We start from the raw sequence: 15,952 nt of genomic DNA, 5'->3' as shown, positions 1-15,952 counted from the left end.
AGTTAAAGACTTTGATAAAGAAAAGTTAAAAATACTACAAATAATTTTTTCAGAAGTCAAAGAGTCACTCATTTGTCCATCTTCTGAAAAGCTGGATCTCACAAAGACATTTAGCTACTATAAGAAAAATCAAATGTGCAGGAGGTGCAGGATGATTTTTTTGGTACAGCTGTATGTACAGCTTCACTCAGGACAAACCAGACTCTCACAACAATCACAAAATCGGATAATTTTCTGATAGTTTTTGACGAAAAAGAGTTGTCTTTTGCTGAATTTTGAAGAATAAGGATTTGTTCCTTTTTGGGATAGCACCACAAGATGCTGTTCGCTAGCAGAACCCAAGCAGCTGGATGGTACATATGTTTATATGTCATATACATACAATTAACATAATATCTATTACATGAACATATAACCGTATATATGCAACATATAACATATTTGACATTTCAAGAGATTCATTCTAATCCTGTGGTAGTTTTAATCTTTGCTCACCATATGAACTTGTAGCACTATAAAACTATGGGACTGACATATTTGAAAGGATCATTGTTTTATTAACCAAGTGCCTTTAACTCAAGACGAACACAAGAGTCATGCAAATTATAGTATTCACTTCAAAATTTGAACACTTGTCTTTTGAAACAAAAAGTAATGTATATTGCTGAATATTACAGAACAACCAACTTAATCTCTGTTATGCTGTATTTTATGTCTTTTCTAACTGGGTATAAGTTCTCAGGGACCAATAGGTTGAACAAAAACAAACAATATGTGGAAAAAATTTAAGTAGACCCAGCTTTGAACAACAGTGAACATACGATCTGAATTACTCCATCTTCTTTTCCTCATCCTCCTGTCCTTCCTCATAGTGGCGATACTCTGGCTTCAGTTCCCAGGTGCTCTTATGGGGCCCTCTGGAATTGTACACTCCAATCTCTCTGAGAATCTCCTTCAGATAAATCTACAGAAAGAAGCCTGAATCAATAGGGTCTCACAATATAATTAAACATTACTCTCTTGTATAAAGTACTCAATTTTAGTCAATACAATTCTTTATTAGTTTAATCAGTCGTCTATGTAAGCCTTTCTCTGACAGTAAAAGACCACTGCGGCACAGCAATTCCCTCATGTCTATTTGGATTCAGTTTGGTTTCTTTTATCTACACAGTTATGACTCATCTAACTGTAATCGCATTTATATTTCTGCAATCCTTAAGGGACACAGAGGCAGAAGTTACAGTAAGTGGCATTTATTCATAGAAACACCAAGCTCACTTATCTACGATAATATAATCAACCATGCATGGCTTTCAACACCACAATTATGTACAATATTTATGCTTTCTTGTTGTCAGTTTACTTGTAAAAATGTGAAATATCATGAACAAGAAGATATGGATTCATTTAGAAGATGCAAAACATCAATTTGAGTTAACCCGTAAAACAGAAACGTGCACAAAGGATTTGTTCAGCCAGGTATATTTGGAATGCAACTATTATCAAATCATTATAAATGTTTAAGAAATGTTTCAAGCGTCGCAGTAGAAAATTGCAGTCACACATCTTAAAATTTTATCAAACCAATTGACATCCTTCCGTAAATCATTGCAATAAACTGAACTTTCTGTCATCATCTACCTAGTTTCATTTAACAAAGCGTATTGTAACGTGCAAGCAGCACTCATTTACACAACATAAATGCATGGTGGTCTTTTTCTAATTTTATAACGTATATACACACAAAGCAAAACAGCAAATGATCGCCATGACCGCCCCACCTGGACACAAACCAGAAAGTCTCCCACTCGACGAATGACAACTTTAGTTATTGGGTTATCTTTGCTTGCACTCAGCTGAACTCACCACCGGTTGCTTTGTGATGTCCACCAGGTCTCTAATGTTATAGTACTGGTGCTTCTCAAAGGCAGAGAACAGCATTTCCAGAACCTTCTGCTTGTCAGCTCTTGCACGCTTGCCTTCATCTTTCTTCTTTCTCTCATGCTCCACCTGAATAAAAACAAGCAAAGTTTCAGGCATATTTCAGGCATATTTCTTATCCACACCAAGAACACACTTACATTATGGCTGTGGTTGGACACAGGTTTGTAATTGGTTGTAACAGCCTTTTCAAGCTTCTGAGACAAACGAAGAGGTTTGGTAGATTCTTCAATCTGCAGCCTGTGAACAGAACATTAATTTCCAGAAGTTCACTCTAAATTCAGTATCCAAGTGTTTTTTTTAAACACATACATACTTCTTTAATTTCATGTAGCCCTCACTGGCCGCAGGTCTGCATTCCGCCCGTTGTACAACCATGCCTTCAAGCGCCAGTTTATCTTGAAAGCATACAGTAGACATTCAAGTTAGTCATGTTATCCAATACATTGACATCAAGGAATATTTTGTCTTAACACATGATAAGGGTTATTGTGTCATTATTTCCTCTTCTGTTCAATTTACATCTACATGAAATCTAAAACTTTTTAAAGTTTTAGGAACATTGCAGGGCTATTATAAATGTGAGCAAATCATTTTTTCAACGTCATGTGCCCTCCTAGTCTTTTATAAAAATATTACCCTCCTCTTTCCATCGCAACCACAACTCTTCATGACAAAGGTGAGACTTTGAACTTCCAATAATCCAATCAAATTTTGAACTACAAAATCAAAACCCGCTCAATACACCTTTTTCTCATTCCAGAAGCCTAGAATCTAAAGTTTAAGTATTCATTTACATTTATGCATTTGGCAGACACTAGGCAAAGCTCAACGCTAAGTATTTGTTCTACTGGCCCGGTCGGGCAAGTGATTCAAATTTTGACTCGCCCTGACAAAATTTTCTCTGACCACAAAAAGTAATAAATAGATAACACTGTCCAGTTATTGTTTTTACTGTTTATTATGTGCAGTATGTAATTAGCACGTGATTAGCACAAATAAACGTCATAAAGCAAACATACAAATAAAAATAATTGTCTTCACTGTATAATAATAGTCTTCACTGTATAAATGAAATATAGATGAATCCTTAGTAAAGTTAATCGGTCAGGAGCAGTGATTGTTTTTTGTCCTTTGTTGTTTGATGAACATTAAAAGAGATGTTCTTTATGCTGCTGCCCCTTTAGGGGTTGCACAGATCTAATTTACTTACAAACGGTTTACATTCATTTAAGATGAATTCATTTAACTCGGTTTAAGAGTAAGAAGACACGAAAGAGATATCAATTAAAAGTTTTGCACGTTGTCTGAGATGCGGCTTTCTGGCTGTGCGCATATCTCTAACAGCCAAATTAAGTTCTCTTTTGTGTCTTCTTGACAATGTATAAATATCTTTAAATAGGCGTAATAACAAGCAGATTACAATTTTTCGTGACCACATAGAAAGGGCCCGATCGGGGCAAGTGAGAGTTCTGTCCCAATTGTTGAGCCGTGCTAGGCCAGGTTTCCATTACAGATTTGTGCAAAACTGAAGCAATATTATCGAAATGTCGATTAAAAGAATTATGTCGGAATGAAGGCGTTCACCAACTAGAGATGTCTATATTTCCCTGTATAATTTTATATTAACTCACTATTCATAATAAATATCCATACCTTACTCATTTGATTTGCATTTGTGTCATCATCAAAGATATTACTTAATATGAATTCCTCAAATCCTATCTTTCCAAATGTTCTTCCCAAACACACCGCAAATGGTCATGTGACTACCATACGTAAATGCAGAAAAAGTGTTTTTGCTAAATATTCCTTTATCATATTGCCTGAAAAAACACCTCATGTGAGCGAGATAACTTTTGTGATATATGGGAGTTTTTGCGATATTGATGTGTTTCCATTGGGTGTATTCTCAATATGTCATTCCAATTTGCTCATTTTAAAATGAAAACGTAGCTACCTTTATCCAAAGCAACTTACAATGCGTCTAGTGTATACATGTCTTTTATCAGTACAGTATGTGTATATCCTGGGATCAAACCCACAATCTTTACGTTGCTACGGCAATGCTGATTCATGTTGACTAAAAAGCTGATTTTTTTTCGGAATGATGAAAGTGAATAGCCTTCTATCAAACTAATGAAAGACAAAGAACATTAAAGTGGTCCATTTGATTTATGCACTATATTACGCCTACTAGTAAAGCAATTTGAAAAAATAAATTGTCATTTACAGATCTATCCCTTCACTATAAATATGGTGCATTAATGCCAAATGCCATCGATCCGTCTCACCGATGTAGCACGACTTCTGTCACCATACCATTGAGAGCTAAAGTGAAAGGAAGATTTCTGTGAATCTTACGGCTTCAGAACTGATTATAGCACGAGTCATATGAATGACGTTTAGAATGTTTATTGTGCTTTTTGTCATTTCAGAGCTTGACAGACACAGTCCCCATTTACCTTTTTAGAAGAGGAACAGCCATGTTCAGGCACCAGCACATCATGAATAACATATCATATAATACAAAGGAAAAGCACATTTTTTGGTTATTGTGTGAGGTCCACCAGAACAACTAATGGGTCCACTCTGCACTGAGAATTAACATGAGGTACTTCAAAAGCAAGGACTCTCTAATGGAGCGTTGGCACAAAACCCCTCTTTTCAAATTCAACTCCACAACTTATGTTTTGTGATTCAGCAGCAGGGTTTTAAAGGCGCTTTTCTGAAGTGTTTGACTTTTGCATGAGCAGTAGTCTGGTCAACCGACAATGAATAATGATTTTAATCAAAACGCAAATGAGCTTCTCCGCAGCTGAAGGCAGATCTGCTGTCTGCCTGCTTCCATTTGTTGACACAATGTGAAGTCAGCCTAATGCCTCAAGCTCGCTTCTATTGATTGTACAGCAATGCCTGTAATACCCTGTGGTTATTGTCCCAAAGGCCTTTTAAAAGGGCAGAAATATTTCACTCACAAAATCCATCAGAGAACCACTAATGCGCACAATTACCGGCAATTATTGCCAGATGAGTGCTGGAGCACTTGTTGGAGTAACTCCATAAAAACGCCCACTTGTGTTTCACAACTCACACAAAAGCATCAATTTTGCTCGCAATTACCTACGGCTATGAAGAGGGGTCAGGGCAATTCAAGACCTCAGGGTTCACATCTCCCCTGTGTGATCCCTCCCTAAACGTCACGTGACATGCACATCTTACGGCTATGTAACATTGCATAAGTATTTCCAAGGGAATAATATTTAAATCAGCAGGCGATGAATTCAAATGCGCTCTGAATGAATTTGGGGGTGGCGTGAGTTGCTCAAACTGGTAGTGGGCTGCAAATCCGCTGCTGAGATGATAGAGAGGTTACAAGGGCTCAGTCTTCCTCCCCCTCACAAGAGCCCACCAGTTTGACTTTCACGGATGCAGAGAAAGAGAGCAATAACATCCTCAGCCTTCATCAGGACACAGCCTCTCCACAACCTCCACTCTCACACACCCACCTGCAGGCAAAGCATCAAATCTCCAGATGTCTCTTTATACAGTAGCAACAAATCTTGAGTTTTTTCAAAGCCTCAAGGTCTCTTAAGCTCATCACCCATTTCAGTCTCTGTTGATTTTGATCTACAATGCACCTCACATTGCACGCTGTAAAATTCAAGCCAGCTTTCTGTTTAATAACACTGTACTGTGGTAACGTAGTAATTTTTTTAATGTAATTATTTTATTACACAAGATATCACTTTGACACACTACTTGTAACAGGGTATCAGCATCGGGTTTGTCATATCTGAAAATTGAAAATGCCATAACGCTAGGCAGATTTGCCAAAGCACAATAATGCTTAGAATCTTTTATGAAGGACTCAGATGGAGTAGACAGAGATATTTTGGGACACTCAAAGATATGACAGTACAATAAGACTCCTAATCATATGCCTCACAGTCTTTTTAAATAATGTGGCACAATTTCTCCCCACTCAATCTCTGTTGGCTCACAACTAACATACCTTTGATAAATATAACATTTTCAAACACTACGCACAGCAAACACATTAACAAACAAGTTAAACTTTCAGCTGCCAATTTTGCAGACTACATGATACGTAGCACACAGTCAAGTATCTGAATTGAATTTCCATGACCGTGTTGATTACGCTACATTTATCAAAACATACATTTATTTTGGTGGAGTTTAAAAAGAACCTCTCTCATCCATGTGATCTGATCTACATTTTGTAATCAACCCTCCACTAATAGACAAAACCAATACAGTCCTCTTTAATTTGCACAAACAAGTGAACTAATTAAAATAAAAAGAGAGATGAAGAAAAGCAGGTCAGCCACCCACTATTTTCTCTGGCACAGTTAAACCCAGTTTGCAATTCAAATGCGGTTGAATAAACCTATAATCACATGATGAGCCATTGCTTTATAACAGCTGGAATCAGTCATGTATGATAATAGTGAACTGCGGCTGAATATGTAATTGGATATAGATGTGCATGGGTGTCACATTGTTTTAAAAAGTGATGGGGACATTGGCACAGGAGCGAGTTTTGAAGGGGTGAGGGACGTGTTGGTCGTCACGATATGGTGAAGGCTTAACTCATGAATAATCATTTGTTTTAGCTCAAACACTTTATGGTATACGAGTTGGCTGTAACAATTTCAAATTGCCCCCCTCCGTCGCCATAGTCCCGGGATCGCAATCGCGTTTCTCTGTTCGCCAGTGTATATACATTCAAAACGCAAACCAACGTTTGTGAAGAAGGAATTATTAAATGTTAATAAGTTATCTCTCCCGTTCTTCCTCAGTGTATTGTTTTAGATGATAAGAGATGGGAATTCCTGGCGAGCCTTGTGAAAGTCAGTCCAGAGAGACTGCCAGCAATCTACAAGTGCAACTGGTGCTTGATAAAACTGCTCAAATGTTAATTGTTAGTTATTATTATTAACTATCAAATTTATGTCAATAATAGGAGCAACTTGCACTCATAAGTGTGACCCAGTGTGTGAAAACTCAGCTAAAAATCTAGTTATTAGTGACGAGCATAAGAGTTTGATTTCAACCATTTATTCTAATATGATTTACTGTAAGTCTTTGACATGGCCTTAGTCAGTCAAAATCAAACTAAATCAAAATGTCAAGCAAAATGGAAATCAGACTATACTCACTACAAAAAGCTAGACTACACCACTGAATAAAATCGAACTGAACTGAATTGAATTAAATATATAGGTCTTTAAATTACAGATGTTTATCAGAAGTGAGTCCAAATTATTTTGACTTTTAATGGATGAGCCACAGAAATTTGTTATCCGTGTGTGGGAGATGACATCAAATAGTACATTTGTATTTGGAATGCTCTAGTGATGATTTCTAATTATTAATAAACAGGAAATATCTTTGAAAGCCTGACAACTGTGTTAAGTCAACCCCAGCACTAAAATGACAAAACCTCAACCCTATTCCTGTTGCTGATGCCCACAATCATAGTACGATTATTGACTCAGACAGGTCACCTCCCAGTGAGATGCTAATTTAACATGACATCATTCAAAAATGATTGACAAGCTGCCTTTCATTTGTGACATCACTCAAAGAGAATCTGATTCTCCTACGGTTTAAGGGTAAGTCTTCTTTTAGACACAGGCCATGTTAAGTTACAGATAGTTGAAAGATGCTGCAGTGGTACTATGAATGGGAAAAATGCAATGCTCCAGATGACCACTTTAGCGAAAAAGGTCCCGTGTTCCACAAAATTACTAATGCTCTGTACAGGGATGTAAAGTACTTGCTGACTTTTGCACTGGAGAATAAGTTGGAGCAACGTAGAAAAAAGTGTGTTTTTCAAACACAATTAGAGCTCAAAGCCGCAATCTGCAATTGCAGGTTACTTTACATACCTACATTTCCGTGGGTTGAAGTCAACTGGAGTCAAACTGACATTACCTGTGAAATCGTACAGCTCAACTTCTAAATTGTTATTATTATAAGCTTACTGTTGCAAATCAGATGAAGATACACAGATATTTTTTGTGGGCTTGTTTTTGTTAATTGTGAACCCAAAAATAACCTAGAGATTGCACTTTTTTAAAACAACATTGATTTTGTTTATAGCTACACTTCAGTTTTACTTACTGGTCAGAAATGTTGATCAACTCAAATCAACTTGAATTCAGCTACATATTCATATAAAGAAAGTTGTAGATTTGGAAAGAAAATATAAAAATATAGGTATACATGATATTATTAAGTTTTCTCTGTCTCATTGTGAACTTAAAAGATAAAGACAGGACTTGGTCTTGTATGACTGAAATTTCCTCTCAGATGTGTTGCAAATATGGTGTCCATGTGCAGTGACTTTCCCAAAAAGTGACTCTAAATGAGAAAATCAACTTAGTTTTTTCATTATTGCGTTTATGTGGACAAGCACCATACATTTTTAAAGATGGCTTTAACAGGTAAAGACATATTCTTACTAATCAAAGACTACTTTCTTGCTCTACCACTGAACGCTGGGTCTCTTCTTCCCAGAACAGAAACAAGTACCTCTCAAAGAAAGCGAGAAGGCTTCAATGCATCTCTTTTGAAATGAAGAGCAACAAATAATTTACATAACTACACCTACACACAGTACTGGATATGGCTCTTGTTTGGCGTAAAAGCTGCCAATCGTCGGCACATCACACAGATGGATCTCCAAAGCAACGACTTAACACGACAGGCCCTCTCGGTGAGTTCACGTGCCGCCACCCAACCGAGGAGCCCTTTCATCAGAGGGCAGTACCGCTAATTGCCGAGCCAGAGTCAGGGAAGGCGCTGAAGTGGAAAGGTGATTAAATTCAGCCTTTGGAGTGGAGGGCTGCGAACACGCGCTCTCTTTCCCGAGCTCGCACCATTGACGCAGTAGAGCCCACCCTTAATACCCCTCCTCCTACTGAGAGCGTATGAGTGCACACACACGCGCCTATACTCGCATGTGTGCGTGTTTGCGTGGCTGTGAAAGGCTTAGACACTGCTGGCAACGCACACAGCTCCTGTGCTCCATGCCAGCGCCGCTCAGCTGCGCTCCTATTTGTTCCCCCGCCCGCACGCACGCTCCCCACACACTCAGCCAGGCTGGGTGTGAGGAACGGCATGGAATGGAATCTCAGAAGGATGGAGAGCGAGCTGAGACAGATCAACCCTGACTTGCTGCAGCCCAGCAAGAGCTTTAAGAAACCTTCTTCAGGCACCATCACCATCAACGTGGGGGGCTACCTGTATGCAGCACAGCGGCACACCCTTGTCAAGCACCCCGGCTCTCTTCTGGAAGAGATGGTCAATGGGAAGAAACCTGTGGTGCACGTGGACTCCATGGGCAACACGTTCATCGACCGAGATGGCCCCATCTTCCGGCACGTTTTGAACTTCTTGCGTATGGGTGAGCTGGTACTACCAGATGACTTCAAGGAAGCGGAGCTGCTCCGACGCGAGGCTGACTTCTTCCGGCTGAGCGAGCTGGCCCAAGCCCTGCAGGAATGGGAGCAAAAGCAGGCCACACAACGTGAGCCCGCCTTTCTGGAGGTGACAGACAGCCACGAGCGCTCCCATGGTCTGAGGGTCTACTGCAGTGACAACGGGTTTATCGAAAAGGTAAAGAGCCGTCTGGTGCAGATCTCAAAGAGCCGACTAGATGGCTTTCCGGAAGAGTTTGAGGTGTCGTCCAACATCATCCAGTTCCGGCATTTCATCAAATCAGAGCAGGGCTCTCGGCTTGTGCTGAAGCAGGACAGCACGTTTTTGTGTACACTAGAGTGTCTGAAGCTGGAGACGGTGATGCTAGCTCTGAAAGGAGGCTTTCGTCTGCTTACCAGCCTAGACAGCAGCCGCGGATCAGTGGTTCAGTGCGAGGCTCTGCATTTTGTCAAATGACCCAACCAGAACTCTCACCTCTAACCACATGACCTGCTGTAAACCCATTTCATGAACGAACACCAGCGTCCCCAACCGAAATCCTGTTCTGGAATATTCCACTCTGCTTCTGCATTACACACTCCTACAAACAGCCTTGATAGACAAGAGAGATTAAATGTACTGTGGATTTGTTTTATATACTGTATGCAGTTTTCTTCTGTTTACATGTTGCTTTTAGAGGGAGAGTGCGTACGGCACTGTACATGACAAGATACATTTGAATTGCAGAGTAGGTTGCAATACAACTGCAATGATCATTATATCTGTGTGCAAAACTGTGATTTCTGGTAATGTGAAAAAGTATAGTGAACAACAGGTTGTAATCTGAAGTCTGTGAATGTTTTCCAAAATAAAGCGAGAATATAAATTAACTGAAAACGGTTTAAATGTTTATGTTCATAAATAGTTTACACGGCAACATTGTATAGGACTTTCCTGTTAAGTATCACTAATCTTATGGAAATGTAATTCGATTGCAATTGCAGCAATATATAGCAAAAAAAAAATCATATTTGCAGTAGCTTGTAAGAAATATCAACATTGTCCTAAATTAAAAGTTTGCAATATTATGTGACCTAAAAAGCTTTGTTTAATAGCTGTGAAATTTCCTCCAGCATTGATCCAAATTCTAAAGGGTATGAGCTAAGAGAACAATTTTAGGGCACATGGCATACACGCATCTATCACAGATGTTTCAGTATGTGTGAACTGCCTCTCAAACACATTATATGATACAACTGTTCGGTAAACACTGAAAGACTGCACAGGAAAAGGTGTCAATCTGAGACAGATTAGGGTATCGAATGTTAAAATACAGTAACATTAGTCAGAGGCTAATAAATAAAGTTCAGAATCAATCACCCTGCGAATCGTGTAACATCAAGATAGCTGAGTAATTTTGAAAAACAGCTCTGTTTGGCACACAGCTTACTTCAGTTACAGTTCTAAGTTCGCCCATTTCGAAGCGAGGCAAAGGCAGACATATGGTTACACTCACTTTGGATTAGCCGACATCTCCACACACTAGTATCCATCTGTTTTCACTGAATCTGTCATGCGCTCTCATGCATTCTTCCACTAAAATGAGTCAGAAGTACATTTCTGAAATAGGGAAATGAAACCATCTTCAATCTCCACAGTTTGATATAAGGACATCAAACTAGAGTCTCTTTTAATTGCAGATATCAGTCATTAATATTTGATGAGACACGACAGGGCTTATTAGCTGTCATCTTTGACTCATGTGTTTCTAAACTAATGCCAGCAGGGGATTGGAAACCTTCCGGGTGGGAGCTGGTAAGGGAGAGCATTTATTTTAAATGAAAGAGAGCCATTAATGGCTTAAATATTCATGGCTAAGTATCTTGTTCATTTGTTGCCAGGCAAATGAGACTCCTACATTTCACAAAGAAGCAAAAGATTGTCATCATGTGCTCCCAAGGAGGCATAACTAATGGCTCCTTCGCATTCGGATCAAAATGAATGGTCAGGCTAACACGGCTACAAGTACTTACATGCCCTTAAGAGACTAATTTCTCAGCCGCAGACAGAAAGACGTGAGAGGAAATAACGAAATTCCTAGCTGGTTACTTTTTCAAAGAGTGAGTTTGAATAGAGGCACTGTGCCATGTTAGAACAATGTAAAAAGGGACAATTGTCAAGGCCACCTGTAAACGGAAAGCACAATAGCAAAGCGAGATGAAAAATGCTTAAAAAAAAGAGATGAAAAATGCTTCAAATGTTGAGAGAAAGTAGATCAAAGCAAATTCCTTAGATTTCATTAGGAAAAAACTTGTATGTCCAGACATCAACATATTTGAGATGTTCCTAGCCTAATATTTGTTCATGTTAAAAAACACAAGGACAATTTTTATTACTATTCCTCTTACAAAGAATTATCTATAAATCATCTATTATTGCTAATATGACATAAACTGATTTAAAAATAAAAAACCATGTAATCTCCGTTACAATTATAACCACGTATAGCCTCCAATCCCCTCTGATCGAACTCCTAGTAAATAATGCAGTTTACAAGCTTAAAGTAGCTTAAAGTAGTACATTTCTAGACACATGCAATTGAAAAAATATATCACTACCATTTCTACCCCCAACATTCAGCTGTTATTACCATGGTCACGTGACTCTTTTGTACAAGCTGAAAGGCGACTTTTGTGCAAGCTGAAATTTGTATTTAGAGCCACAGATTAAAATATGCACTACAAGAAACTGTGCACAAAGAGATCATCTTTCACGACTTCATTGAAGCCTTATGAAAGTGGCCATATCTTTAGCCTGGCGTAAGGCTTTAAAGGCTCAAGTCAATCAAATCAAGCTGGCTCTTTATCTGTGAAGGACTTTGTGCAGTTAACAAGCAAGAAAAAAACCTGACAGCTCATCAAAGTCTCAACAACTTCTCCACACATCAAGACACCAGGTACCTACATTGCTACTTTCTGACAAGAGTGACGGCTTATAAGAGAACAGGCAATTTTCTGAAAAGCTTTTCTCAGAATAAAGTGTTATATAAAGAACATATAAAAGGAAGTAAAGGATTCCATTTTCTATTGACTACTGATAAACCAAACCCTGCAAATACAGTCCTGTACAGATAAATCAGTGAACTTTAAGTAAAGGACACATTTTCTCTGATGAATCACATATACAGTATTAATCCAAGGTCTATTGGACATACAGGTTTTGCACTCTTGCTACCAGCTGTCCTAGAACATTTAGAGCAAAAAACGAATATGTGTTGTGCATTGGAGATTACTTTGTAATGCACTTGCACACAGGGGACGATAACATTTTTGTTATGGGATTTTGGCCAATATGACACCTAACAATCAAACATCTTCTGCTATGTGATCACATAATAACATATGACCTTAGTGCATCGAACACCTCAACTATTATCAAAGGTTTATGTCTTGCATTAGGCGATAGAGAGCTCTTTGTACTCAGAACAAATTCAATTCATAACTTGCTGAGAAAAAGACACTTGCAGTCTTCCACCATCCACCCCCCCCAAAAAGCTTTTAACTGTACAAGAAGAGCCTCTATTCATGGCCAACTTCTGTGGCTAACCTGTTGCTTAGCAACCACTAAATCAATACCTGGGGCTTGTTAGCACTTAGCAGGCAACTGTAAAAAAAATCATAATAAATGAACAAAAGCGCGAAACATGATTGCAATTCCACAATAAGCAGTCAGGCTGCAATTATTACGTCAGCACTGCTTTGGAGCGACCTTCAGCGTGATCACATATTAAAAATCAATGTATGCAACAACAAATTAAAAAGAATAGCCAATGAACACTAAGTATGTTCAATGTGATTTAAACTATGTAATAAAACATGATTATGAAACAATGTTATTTTATAAATTGTTTTTAAAATGTTCAAACAGGGAGGCCAGAAGGCCATAAAATGCAGATTTAATCAGCCTCATGTCATAACTTAAATGTCTGTTCCTTAAAGGCCCACTGAAATGCCTTGGAACGCGCAGCCTTATTTGATGTGTTGACACACTTTCAACTGAAAAATACAGAGAGAGTGAGACCTATTGACTGTCCCCTCCCCTTTTAAAATAACCAATAGCTTTTTGGTTACGGCACAGTCAGCCTGGCAAAGCTGCATTTAACAGCATACAGCAACATATGTGTAAAAGTCTATTGAAAAGATTAGGAAAGATCAGTGATTCGAGTGATGTGTAATTTGAAGCTTGTTATTTACATAGGTGAGTGACACTGGCGTTTGTCTTCTTTATTTGATCAAGTCTGATCTCTACCATAGAGCCTTAACATTCAACATTCTGTGTAGATTGTAAACGTGTCAGATATGTTTAGTCTTCTCAGCGGCTTTGCACGTATGATCGGCGCATATGATTAGCTCTGTGCTATCGTGTGTCATAACTGGAGGAGACTTACGTGCCACCGCTAATGTTAATGGTTACACTGTCTGGATCATCCCCCATCTAGTGCATTATGCATCATTCACCATGTAGGACATGATAAAAGTGTGAACAAGTGACTGATATGAGGCGCCGCTTTGCAGCTCTCATAGTGAAGGGGACAGGACTCTTCCCATTCTAAATTTCTGTAACTGGCTTCCAGAAACAGCGAAACCAGTGCATTTATTGAGTTTCGTCTCCATGCTTGAGGTGCAAGTAATTATTAAATATGAAAATTATTATATTCAGTGGTTTCTCTTACTTTTGCTTGTCACAAATGTTTCATGCGATATACCAATTTTGCGCATAAGCCAAATTCACAAGTTTGGATGGAAACCCGGCTAGTGACGCGTAATTAAGAAATGTGGAGTGATGTCATGAAATGTCTAGATTTATATGACTGTACATCAAAGTTTATGGATGTCCGTAAGGCTAAGTTATTTATAATAAAGGAATAATAAATAAAATACAACTTTTATTTTGATTAGAGTGGGGCTTTAAACAAAGATAACAAATTACATTTAGTTTTTTAAGGTTTGACAGGCCCTGTTCTCGTTCATTCTAATTATAACGAAAAACTGGGAAGGATATTTTTGACTGTATAAATGTCCGTGTCAAATGTACTTGTTAAAAATTATGCCTTTTAATAACCTTCTGATGTTTTCTAATAACAATTGCAGTATTTCTTCTTTGGTGAAGGATTGTTTTAAACTAAACTATGACAGAAATGAGTCACAATTGTCCAAGGCAAATGCCCTAACGAAACCTTTTCAAATTCAAATTACATTGGCTGTGTCAATCAGCTACCTAGCTCCCGAGATCGTGAATCAGTATATTGTGTACACGTGTAAGGGCACTGGTAAGGACCCTAGCTCACTTCACATTGGGACACCGTTCACTTATTTTGGGTTGCACTGTGGGAATTTTTCGAGAACGAACGCAATCAGTGCACTAGAAGGATATAGTGAATGAGACAGCTCATAAAATGGCTGATTCCCTGATCAGTGACTACTGAACAAGGGAGCTGATTGAGACACACCCTACGTCAGATGATGGTTTAATCATTACACTCACCTGAACTCTGTGTAAAGACAGCAAGGGTCTGACCCCCCACCGTCTGTATGGTGAAGGGGTGTTCTGTTGGAGCCCGGACTGATGAAGCCTTCTCCCCAGAGCTCTCAACAACTGTCAGCTCCTCATTCAAAGTAAAAGACACCTAAAGAAATAATCTATAAATCTCTCTATAAACATATCAAATACGCTCCCCATTCCAGTGTCAAAAAAGATTCAGATAATGTTTCCGCTTATCACAAGTGACATCTTTGTTCTTGCATAACATAACGTCACTGCAGTGAAAACGGCTTTAAAGTGTTTTTACCGCAGTCTTTCCATGGGATCTAGAAGAAATAAAAATATTATTAGTGGAAAGATTCTATAAAGGAAAAAAATTAAGGTATAAGAAATGAGACCCTACTTCCCGATTTTAAGTTTGCCAACTTCTCCTCGTCCAGATGCTTTAGCCCATTGCTGAGAAAGATATTTGGGAACCTGAAGTAGAAGTGAATTAGCTTAAAATAATATCATGTTTCTGATGACAGTGTGTAAGCAACAACAGTATGACAACAATACAACTTTAGGCCTGCTATTACATTTTCAAAGACAACAAGTCGTTCTGCACAATATTTTAAGCGACGAACTGCTAGGATTTACTTAAGTCTAAAGAACAAACTCCTTTGTTTAATATTTAGGTCAGGTGTTTTTTTCCAACTAGGCCTAACTTACCTTTACCCGTTGTGGGCAGTAATAAACAACAACCAGAAATCAACCTATGATATGTAAATCACCAACCTTCACCAGCCACACGCCTGTGTTTTGTTTGGCACGTGTTAAATCGACATCTTGTCCTTTGTCTGACATAACGGTGGCTTTTTTATTTAAACTCACCGCTCTTGGTACGCTACAGTAAAGACAACCTGGGTATAGGAAAAGCGCTTTGTAAATTTAAAAAACACTGCATGTATCCCCATCTAGTGGCTATGAATTGAAATTGGAGCGGTTGGTCATGTGTTCGACTTCATGCAGAACTGCGCAG

General features: G+C 38.6%; 2 protein-coding genes across 2 annotated transcripts; one reads left to right on the top strand and one right to left on the bottom strand.

Moving 5' to 3' along the window:
- Nucleotides 1-348: 348 nt before the first annotated feature.
- Nucleotides 349-15,895, bottom strand: gtf2f2b (general transcription factor IIF, polypeptide 2b). Its single transcript, XM_079465129.1, has 8 exons — nucleotides 15,709-15,895; nucleotides 15,335-15,408; nucleotides 15,239-15,257; nucleotides 14,935-15,076; nucleotides 2,258-2,339; nucleotides 2,082-2,181; nucleotides 1,867-2,010; nucleotides 349-964 (listed from the first exon to the last, which is right to left on the bottom strand). The coding sequence occupies exons 1-8, from the start codon at nucleotides 15,775-15,777 to the stop codon at nucleotides 830-832; spliced, it is 765 nt and encodes a 254-aa protein (XP_079321255.1). The 5' UTR covers nucleotides 15,778-15,895; the 3' UTR covers nucleotides 349-829.
- On the top strand, nucleotides 9,000-9,867 carry kctd4 (potassium channel tetramerization domain containing 4; the record flags this gene model as incomplete). The annotated part of the gene is made up of 1 exon (XM_079465128.1): nucleotides 9,000-9,867. The coding sequence occupies exon 1, from the start codon at nucleotides 9,091-9,093 to the stop codon at nucleotides 9,865-9,867; it is 777 nt and encodes a 258-aa protein (XP_079321254.1). The 5' UTR covers nucleotides 9,000-9,090.
- Nucleotides 15,896-15,952: the final 57 nt, after the last annotated feature.

The sequence above is a fragment of the Barbatula barbatula genome, assembly GCF_947034865.1.
Source record: "Barbatula barbatula genome assembly, chromosome: 9".
Classification (NCBI taxonomy): Eukaryota; Metazoa; Chordata; class Actinopteri; order Cypriniformes; family Nemacheilidae; genus Barbatula; species Barbatula barbatula.
Note: the sequence above shows the minus strand (reverse complement) of the source record. Positions and strands in the feature narration are given on the sequence as shown.

Excerpts from the sequence above, each read along its gene's own strand:
- gtf2f2b (XM_079465129.1), bottom strand. The coding sequence starts at position 15,777 with ATGTCAGACAAAGGACAAGATGTCGATTTAACACGTGCCAAACAAAAC. Across the intron at positions 15,409-15,708 it reads CAGGCGTGTGGCTGGTGAAG|GTTCCCAAATATCTTTCTCA; the intron begins GTTGGTGATTTA and ends CTTCTACTTCAG. Across the intron at positions 2,011-2,081 it reads TGTCCAACCACAGCCATAAT|GTGGAGCATGAGAGAAAGAA; the intron begins GTAAGTGTGTTC and ends GTTTTTATTCAG.